General features: G+C 59.4%; 1 protein-coding gene across 2 annotated transcripts in view; it reads right to left on the minus strand.

Moving 5' to 3' along the window:
- Positions 1–3454: 3454 nt before the first annotated feature.
- EXD3 (exonuclease 3'-5' domain containing 3) overlaps positions 3455–9277 on the minus strand; it is a 245838-nt gene continuing 240015 nt past the window's right edge. For both annotated transcript variants that reach the window (XM_019621324.2, XM_019621322.2), the window contains one exon: positions 3455–3988. In XM_019621324.2, the coding sequence (XP_019476869.1) occupies positions 3689–3988 (300 nt within the window). In that variant the 3' untranslated portion in view covers positions 3455–3688. The remainder of the gene's footprint in view (positions 3989–9277) is intronic.

Below are 9277 nucleotides of genomic sequence, written 5' to 3' on the forward strand. Positions count from 1 at the left end.
TGCCGTCCTGCCCCGAGCGCACGGTCCGTGCGTGACAGCGGGAAAACGCCGTCCGGGCGGACAGCCGCCGGATTTGACGCGCTCGGAGATGGAGAGCTGCTCGCCGCTTCAGCCCTCGGCTGCGTGCGGGGATCTCCGGCTGCGGCCCCGTGGCGCGGCTCTCTGCCGTTCCCGAGCTGGGTTTGAGGCCACGTGTGTCGGGGTGGGCTCGGTGGGGACGCAGCCGTGACCTCTGCAGGACGTGCAGTGAGGAATGACGTGAAAGAATGGGAGCGCGTTGGCCTGGAAGTCGTGCCCAGGTGTTGGCAGGCTGATGGGAAAGGAGCGGTCCCAGAGAGCAGATCCTCCGGGCGCAAATGTCCCCTCGTGTGGCACCGACACCTCTCTGCTGCCCCGGCCCACGGAGCACTGCACGGGGCCTGCAGCTCACAACCAACCTCGGGCTCTCCAGGGCTGGGCCCGTGCCCGGAAACGTGCCAGATTGTTTGGAAACGGGCACCGAGCAACAGGGAGCTCACGTGGAGCATCCATAGCATGTGGGGAGCCTCGGCCCCCGGTCTGCTCTGCGCCCGCCGGCCCCGTGTGAGCCACAAAGGCACGGGGAGCAGAGCCGCTTTCCTTGAGCCGGTCAAGTATGCGGCACGGCTTCCGATCCAGATTGCTCAAGGAAGGAAGTTTGCTCGGAAGGGGATGGGGATAAGGTGGGGGAGAAGGGAGGGAAGCGCATTCCTGCCTGATGAGGAACAATGTTGATAGATTCATTTGTAAACTAAAGCTGGCCCGGGTGCCAAACACCTTGTCCCCATCAAACTGCGAAGGATATGCAAGAAATACACAAGGCGAGGAGAGGAACTGCCCGATATCCGATGCGGTGTGTGAGTTCTCAGGGCTCTGCAGGGCAAACCGGAGCCGCCCCAGAGCTGCACAGCAAAGCACGCAGTGCGTGGGGAGCCGGAGGTGCTGTGTTCCTGCTGCAGCAGGTGCAGAGTGAGCAGGATGTCCCCAGGACCAGCTGCATGCCACCCAGGAAACTTTTTTTGCACCGTTTTCATCCAGCCCAGACCCTTCTCCCCCACCTTACCCCCATCCCTTCCCGAGCTCTCAGCTCAGGGTCCGAAGGTGAAGCCAAGTCGTGAGACTGAAGGGACCGGATCCATTCCCTACCCCTCCCTGCAGTCCCCACCGGCTGCTGCTTTCCTTCTCCTCCGGCGCTGTCCTACGGCAGCGTCCTCCAGCAGCAGGCAGAGCAGAGCAGTGCGCTCATGTGGCATCGCAGGGACCGGGCGGCTCTGCGGGAGCTGCCCCCGCTGCCCTGCGAAGGCACTATCAGACAGCCCCATAAAAGCACAAAAGGCCCCTTACTGCCCGATAAACGTTAAATATTACTGCAGCGCAGGCAGTGGGGTAGGTTTGCTTATTTATTTATTTTTTCAAAAGAAGCCAGATAGGGAAACAATATTGCAGGCTGATTAAAAAGCCGGCTTAATTCTCTTTGATCCGTCTCCACCATTGAAAACCGGACGATTTATTGCTTCCTGGATGCTGCTCAAGGCCGGCCCGGCTCGGCAGTTTGATGCTGACTGTGGCCCTGCCTGGGGACGACCTCACTGCACCCCCACGTCCTCTGCTCCGGAGCACAGCGGGCACCACCCCGCACCCACCCAGCACAGCACCCGGGGGTCACATCGTGCCGTGCCCTCACACTGCCCATGGGCAGTGCTGCAGAGCTGCCTGTGCTCAGCCCGTGGTGCCCAGCCTGACGGAGCGGCTGCTCACCACAACTGCTGCAAAAGTGACCTTGCGGTAAAAGAGAAGAGGAAATTCTGATTCCAGCTGAAGAGAGAATTAAGAAAAATGAGTTAGCACCTAGAAAGAGCGCAAGTCTGGAAAACCAGGAAATGAAACACAATTCCTTGAGGTTATGCAGAAAAAATGAAATAAAAAATGTAGACAACAGAGTGGGAAGCTGTAAGGATCAATAGAAAAATGATGATGGCTGAGGGCAAGATCAGAATAAGGCATTTTAATCCTATTAGGAGAGATAATCCCCAGCACACCGCACGACTTGAGGTGGCACTGCCCGTGTGGGGATGGTCCTTTGTGGCAGCATCCAGCAGCCAGCCTGGGTGGCACAGCACAGGGGAAACCACCAGACCTCACGTGGGGCTGTGCAGGTACTTGGGAGAACTGTTGCTAAAACAGAGCAGTTTCAGTCAGGGAGCCCCAGGTGAGAGCGGCCAGCAGCTCCCAGGTGACCATGGGGCATGGCAGGGCTATGGGAGCTTGGGGACACCTGGGGACAGGGAATTAAAGGAAACCAATGTGGCTGTGCAGGATGTGACCCCGTGGGGAGCACAGCATTGTCATCCTTCACAGCTGGGAGAAGAGGCAAAGTGGTGATGGCAGCCAGGCATGGGCATCTTTGGCTGTGCATCAGCAGTGCGGCTTTGCTTTGTGAACCCCCAGAGACAGGCTGGGAGGTGAGTAGAAGTGTGCTTAGATCTTAGAGCCGATGTGTACGCAGCCAGCTCCAAAACCCAACTGCTGCACCAGCTCACACGGCAGCGAGCGGTGAGCGAGGCTGGCCGGTCCATGGGCACAGTCCTGCAGGTGCTGCACTGCTGGTGATGGATGGGGTCAGAGGGGAGGCACAGGCTGTATCCCAAATCCTCTCTGCTGTCACTTGCTTGAAAATGATGTGAAACATTTGCACCGCAACAGTGCAAGGTAGGGACTGCTGGGTAGGGCTGATGGACACCTGCACTAACAGCATGGAGGAGAGGAAGGGAGCACAGTGCCTGGGAGGCTGTGGGGAGCTGCCTCGATGCCCTTCTGACTCGGGGAGTGAGAAGTGTTGGGTATAACGTCCCCGAGGGGAAGGAGCCCTCGGCATTGCATCGCCGCGAGCACTTGGAGAGGGAGAGCACATCGACTCTGCTGTGTAAGCTGCCCGGGCAGGCTTTTTGCTGGCCCGTAAATGTCGCACTTAAGCCAAGAGCCCCTCGGGCCCTGTTAGCAATAACATCAGTGCCTGGCAGTTAACCGGGATTAGGGGAGGAATCTTGCAAATGCTCCTCTTTTACAGGGCGGAGTGCTTTCAGCCCATCCGCGGCCGGGATGCAGCCGCCAGCAGTGCCCAGAGCTGCGGGACCGAGGGTGGCATCACGCAGACACGTGTCCCACACCCACAGAGCACACCGGGCACTGGAGGCGCTTTCTTGGTCTTGGGGGCAGCAGCTGGAAGGGGACACAGAGCAGAGACCTCCCTCAGTGATCCTCCCATGGAGAGCAGAGGGGCTTTGCTGGACAGGGACACACCTCTCCAGGGTGAGCGTGCTGAGCACCGATGGGTGCCATGGGGTCGGCAGCGCCTGCTGACATTTTGGAGAGCTCTGCCATCCTCTTGCCGAGCTCAGCCTGGAGAGGGGCAGAAATAAAGCAACAGATCTGTTCACCAGGTGCCTCTGATTTAATGCTCCCATGGAGGCTGTGTTGCCACCCGTCACCACATCAGTGCAAACGTGAGAGCCCCCCCACCCCGCAGGCCCCAGAACACGAGCCTGCTGTCCAGCCTTACACCACAAACCCAAGCCCACTCCCCACAGACCTGCCCAAGCGCACAGGGGAGCGCATCCCTGCAGTCCCCATCCTGCTGCTGAGCCATCCCACACCCTGTGCTGCCCTCAGCTCAGCTCATAGACACGCTGCTCATCCCCCGTGGGGACGAGAATGTCCTGAAACTGTGAGACGACGCGTCCAAAATGAGACCCTTCCCAGAACACCTTCCCGCAGCGGGTGCAGCAGTAGAAGTCAGTGAGCTCAGCTTTGTCCAGCACCCCGGGGGGGATGGCAGCCACCTGCAGGGCTGTGCCCCCCACATCTGCTCCACACGACCCCATGCCCTCCAGCTGCTCTCTCGGTGCGGTGCCGACGGGCTGAGCAGCGCTGCGGGTCCGGCTGGGCTCCTCCTCGCAGGACGTCGGGCAGCCTGCACGGATGGGAAACAACAGAGAAACAGTCAGCCACTAGTGTGATGAGCGAGGTCTGTGCTCAGCCATGGGAACGGCCCACCTTGCCGGGCTGCACCTTCGGGAGGAGCATCCCACGCATTTGGGAGGTGACTGCTGGGGCACTGCGGGGGGGGACGTGTCCAAAGCGCTGTCCCTGCACGACCCGGCTGTGTCCCCGCCGCGCTGGAGGATCGCTGCCATCGCAACTAAAGCACCGCAAAACCCACGGCATTTTTGGCAGCTCGGTGCGGGCTCTCGCTGCTCGCGTCCCCGCGGCGGGGGCACAGCGGGTTGTTGGATCCGGGCAGCGGAAACGAGGGCTGAGCTGTCTCTCATCCATCAGGATGCCTGGCAGCCGGGGACACGGGGCGGGCTGCGCTCGCTGCTACGGGATGACTCATTTCGGCAGGGGGGGACTCATCCTGCCCAGCATCAATTAAGGCGACAAAAGGCATCGTGCGGCTCTCCAGCGGCATCTCTGGGGCTTCCAACCTGCCCCTTGCGAGGATCAGTGGGAGTTTTGCTGGGAGCCAACCGTGCCCGAGAGGGCACCAGTGCTCCTGGCTGGCTCGTCCCTGCATCGGCACACCGGGAATTTCAGTGGGGAAAGCAAGACTGAGAGCTGCTCTGTGTTCTGCATCTGCCTGGGACACCAACATTCATTCCTTCAGAGAACAAAAAAATCCTGTTCCCTTTATCTCCAATTTTTGGCATCTGGTGAAGAATTGGGGTTCTCCTCAGATCCCTGAGTTCCCCACCAGTGGGAGGACTAACCCTAACCCTAACCCCAACCCCAACCCTAACCTGGCATCAGACAGCCCCCCGCCTGGTGCACAGCGATGGGCTCTGTGCTGCAGCTCCAAGCACACTGACTGGGCTGCCTGCCTCACCCCAGGCCAGGCACTTGCTTTCTTTCAGTCTCAGTTCATAGCACGCAGACAAAAATACGCCCTTTCCCCCCTTTTCTATTCATAGTGCCTGCTCTCAGGACCCCAGTGTGATGGATTCAACCATCACCACAATGACAGCAAAGACGTTTCCTCACCATGAAACCCCCTAAAAGCCCCTCAGCATCCCATCTCTGCAGCGACCCAGCCCTGCAGTATCTCAGCCCCTCAGCATCCCAGCCCCACAGCAGGGCACTCACAGCCCCGTACCCCCCGCAATCTGCTCTCCCTTTGGGCAAGCTCCATCGAACCCCCCTGGGCGCCAGCCTGGCTCTTGCCAAACAGGACCCCCCCTCCTTCCCGGCCACACCTCTGACTCCCAAACGCCCCGATCCCATCCCCCTGGTCGGTGTCTCGTGAGAAAGAGGCAGGCAGGGAGGAAAAGCTCATCCCTTAAAAGCCTGGGGAGAGAAAGGCAGTGATAGTCACCCAGTGTTATGCCTTCGGCCTGCACCAGCCCCCTCCCTAATTGTGGCGCTTCAAAGGGTTGAAAATGCTACATCACTTCAAAGTAACCATTTTTGAATGGGAGATTGTAAAACCCCCTCTCCCCCTCCCACCAAATTCTTTGCGGGGCTTTTGAAGATGGGCACAGGGTGCTGGCCGGGCGCTTCTGCAGGGAAAACCACGCTGGGAAAAGGTCAGAGCCCTGGAACAGAAATGGTTTTCCTGGGGGAAAAAACTTTGGGAAGGAGGGAATTTTTTCTCCCCTCGTCAATTTGCTCCAGTGGGGGGGTACCTTGTGACACCCCCGCGGGCGCTGGGCACACCGGGATGCAGCACTCGGTGCGGGGGGGTGGGGAGGGGGTGGGGTGAGGCTTTCTGGCACACCGTGGTTCTGAGATCTACAGTTATAAGAGGTCTGGGATGCTTCACACCAAAGGCTGCATTCCCACCGCAGCTCTGCAGAGGAGAAATGAAAGCAATTCCTTACCGAATCAATTCGAAACACCTCTTGGGAACTAATAATCCCATTATGAAACATCATGAAAATAAAAAGCCCTTTGGCCTCTCGCTCACCTCTCCAACTCTTGCCTGGGTCACCCAGGGACGATGGAACCGGGCAGGCTGTGCAGGGCTTACAGAGCAATGGGGTCAGGGCTGGGCAAGGCACAGCTCCCAGGGCAGTGGGCACGGCCCCGAGCTGCTGGAGCTCAGGGAGCACTGGGACACTGCTCTCAGCTGCAGGGTTGGGGTTTGGGTGGTGCTGCGTGGGGCCGGGTTGGGCTCGGTGATCCCTGAGGGTCCGTTCCAACTCGGGATGTTCTGTGGGTCTACGATTCTGACGGCACCATCATCATGTGGGACGCAGAGCCAGCAGCTCTGAGGAGGGGGCACCATGCAGGGACCCAGCTCAGGTGCTGCAGGGTGGGGTTGCAGCAGTCTTGTCCCAGGGACTCCAGGAGAAGCGTGGGCCAGGAGCTGCAGCCGTGAGATTCTGCCTGGAGTGGGCAGGGGATGTGCACCCCACACCTGCAGCCCCCGGCACTGCAGGGCTCTCAAAGCGCACCGTGACGGTGAGCGGCAGTGGTGAACTGCAGTCCCCACACCCTATTTATTATGCAGAGCCTTGGGTCGGCTGAACAGCTCTGGGAGCCCTTGCTGTGGGACAGGGGCACGGGACGGCCTGGGGAGCAGGGACAGACGGTGTTTCTATTCCCTTTCTCAGACCAAACAGCCCCTCCCCCACCCCGGGCACCCTGGAGGTTCAGTGCCAGGCCATCGGTGAGTAACCCCAACATCCCCAGAGCCGCCCTTTGTTCCCACAGCACATCCTGCCCCCGGCCCCGCTTCCAGCCCAGGTCCCCCTGTGCTCCCCAAGTCGATCCTGTGCCGCACTCCCTGCCTGGCCCCAGAGGCTCCGGGCTTTGGCAGCCCTTGTGCAAGCTGAGCCTTCCCACAGCCCCGCAGCCGCACCCAGCTGTCATCGCACACACATGGGAGACTCGTCCGTAATTAGGCAATTAAGGATTGGGTGTTTTGGAGAAAGCGCGCATCGTAAAGACTTTGCACAAGTCTGAAAGCAGACCTGGGAGCATTCTTGGAGTACAAAGGTGCATGGGAAACCTCTCCGTGGTGAAAGATTGAACTTGATAAGAGGAGTTACAAGCCTGAGAAACACACTGGATTGCAGGGCGCTGAAGATGCCTGGTTATCTTTTCCTCCTCTCTAAGTCAGATAAGCCAAGGACAAAGGACTTGCGGTTGTGCAACCTGGGCTGCAGCGGCCAGGCCATGTTCTTGAGACGTTCCCAGGGTGGTGCTGGGCGGAGGAGCTCAAGGCAAAGGGGCACCTTCAGCAGCTCCAATCGCTGTGCCGCCATGGGAGCAAAGCTCACCGGCTCTTGCGCCCAAAGTTGGCAGCCAGGCAGGAGCAAAGCTTTGTATGGCCCGTGTGCGCTCCTGCCATAACGCCTGCCCCCAGTCCTGCACAGTAGGTCCTCAGTCCCATCCCTGACCCATGTGGAAGCCTCCAGTACCCTGCTGCACCCCATGGGGTAGGAGACTTGTTGCTTGGTTTGGGGCTGAAGGAGTTGCACCCCAGCTCTGTGGGTGCAGCCTCTTGGGGGCTGATGCAGGTCCTGTCCCCTTCCTTGCTTGCAGAGCAGCCCAAGATGTGCAGGGTTGTTGGCTGCTCCTGCATGCCGGGGCTGTGCTCTAGCTGAAGTGGGGAGGAGGCCCAGGATGCTCCATGGGTGTGAAAGCAGTTGTGGGATGGCACAGGGAACATGCGTCCTTCCCATGTGCCAGTCAGACTGGTCCGATGCTCAGAGCAAAGCCACATGCTGTAGATCATGGAAGCAGGGTAAGAAAATATGCATCCATCCTCAAGGTTTTGGACACGAGGGAGCAGAGCCCCTGGCTGAGGAAAAGGCTCTGGACCCCAATGCCCTGCCTGGGAACTGCTGTGCTCCCCACCCACTCGCTGCCATCCTGCAGCTTTTCCTTTGCCTGCCTGCATTGGCAGAGCATCCCGTAGCACCAGGGCACCATGCCAGATGGTTTTACCACACTGACTAAGCAAGAAGCTTCCCTTGGCCAGACAAGAGCCTGTGACACAACCCATCCACCTGGGTCATCCAGGAGCATGCACGCTGCCAACGGCCTCCAGCCACATCACACCTTGCCTGTGCCACGTGGGGACCCACAGCAGCGTCACCTCTCACCGCTCTGTCCCCAGTCTGCTCTGGGCAAACAGCCCACCAGGAAAGCTGCTCTGAGCACCCCAATGGGACAAAGGCATCATGAGGCAAAGCTGTCTGGGCTTGAAGTGACTTTCAGCACTTCCATCAAGGCCTCATGCAAGGAAAATACAGCTGTGTCAGGGAAAACATTCCCTATAACCTAGGTGTGAGGCTTCTTACCAAGGTTGGGTGCTGGATGAGTGTCTGCCCCCGGTCCCAGAGATAAATCTGAGCTGATGAATTGCCCATGTGGGTGAGCAGCAGGGCGCCAAACCCCCACGCTGTGTGTGGGGCAGAACTGCTCCCCTCCACCCATCCTACTTCAGCTCACACAGATGCTCTGAATCCCAGCAACACCCAGAGAACTCTAAATAGGGTCAGAAATCCAAACGTGGCTGAGCACAGGGTCACGAGGGACCGTCTGGCAGCTCCCTGGCATCTGCAGCTCAGGCAGAGCCCAGCTGGCACAAGTCAGCTTTTATTTCACGTTTCTGTGGCAGCAGAACACCAACACCATGAGGATGCTGAGGTGTTTGCTGCTGCTGGCTGCCCTGAGGGATGCTCCCTCACATGGCCATGGCCTGTGTGGTTCTTCTGCAGCCCTGAGTCCTTCCCCACTGACCCCATCACTCTGCAACAGGGGGAGCAGGGATGTGGGGGATGTTCCCCATTGCACAGGAGGGTGTGGAGGGTGCAGCAGCTGATGGTCCCCAGAGAGGGCATGTAGAGAAGTAACCGTGCCATGTGAGCCCCCCCAGCTCCATCACCCCCTCCTGATGGGGGAAGGGGAAACTGCTCACGCGGCTGAATGCAAACCACAGCATTGCTATTTCCCATACTCCAGAACTGGAGGAACAGGCCGGGCTGGTCCCTGGGTACACACAAACAGTGAGTGCCCTCACCAGAGAAACCACCAGGAGGATGCCCCGGCCTTTCTGGAAGCGCAGTGCTCCCAGGTTGCTGGCACCATGGGAAAAGTCACCACGTTCACTGTTCCTGAGCCACACGTGTGGCTCCCAGCAAAGCCACAGCTGGCCAGGAGCACACAGCAGCCCATGCCTTGCACTGCCTGCTCAGGCAGATGGGCAAACTGAGGCTGTGCTGGGACGTGTATGAGTGTAACGGGAACGGGGCAG

The sequence above is a fragment of the Meleagris gallopavo genome, chromosome 19 (assembly GCF_000146605.3).
Source record: "Meleagris gallopavo isolate NT-WF06-2002-E0010 breed Aviagen turkey brand Nicholas breeding stock chromosome 19, Turkey_5.1, whole genome shotgun sequence".
NCBI classification, from domain to species: Eukaryota; Metazoa; Chordata; class Aves; order Galliformes; family Phasianidae; genus Meleagris; species Meleagris gallopavo.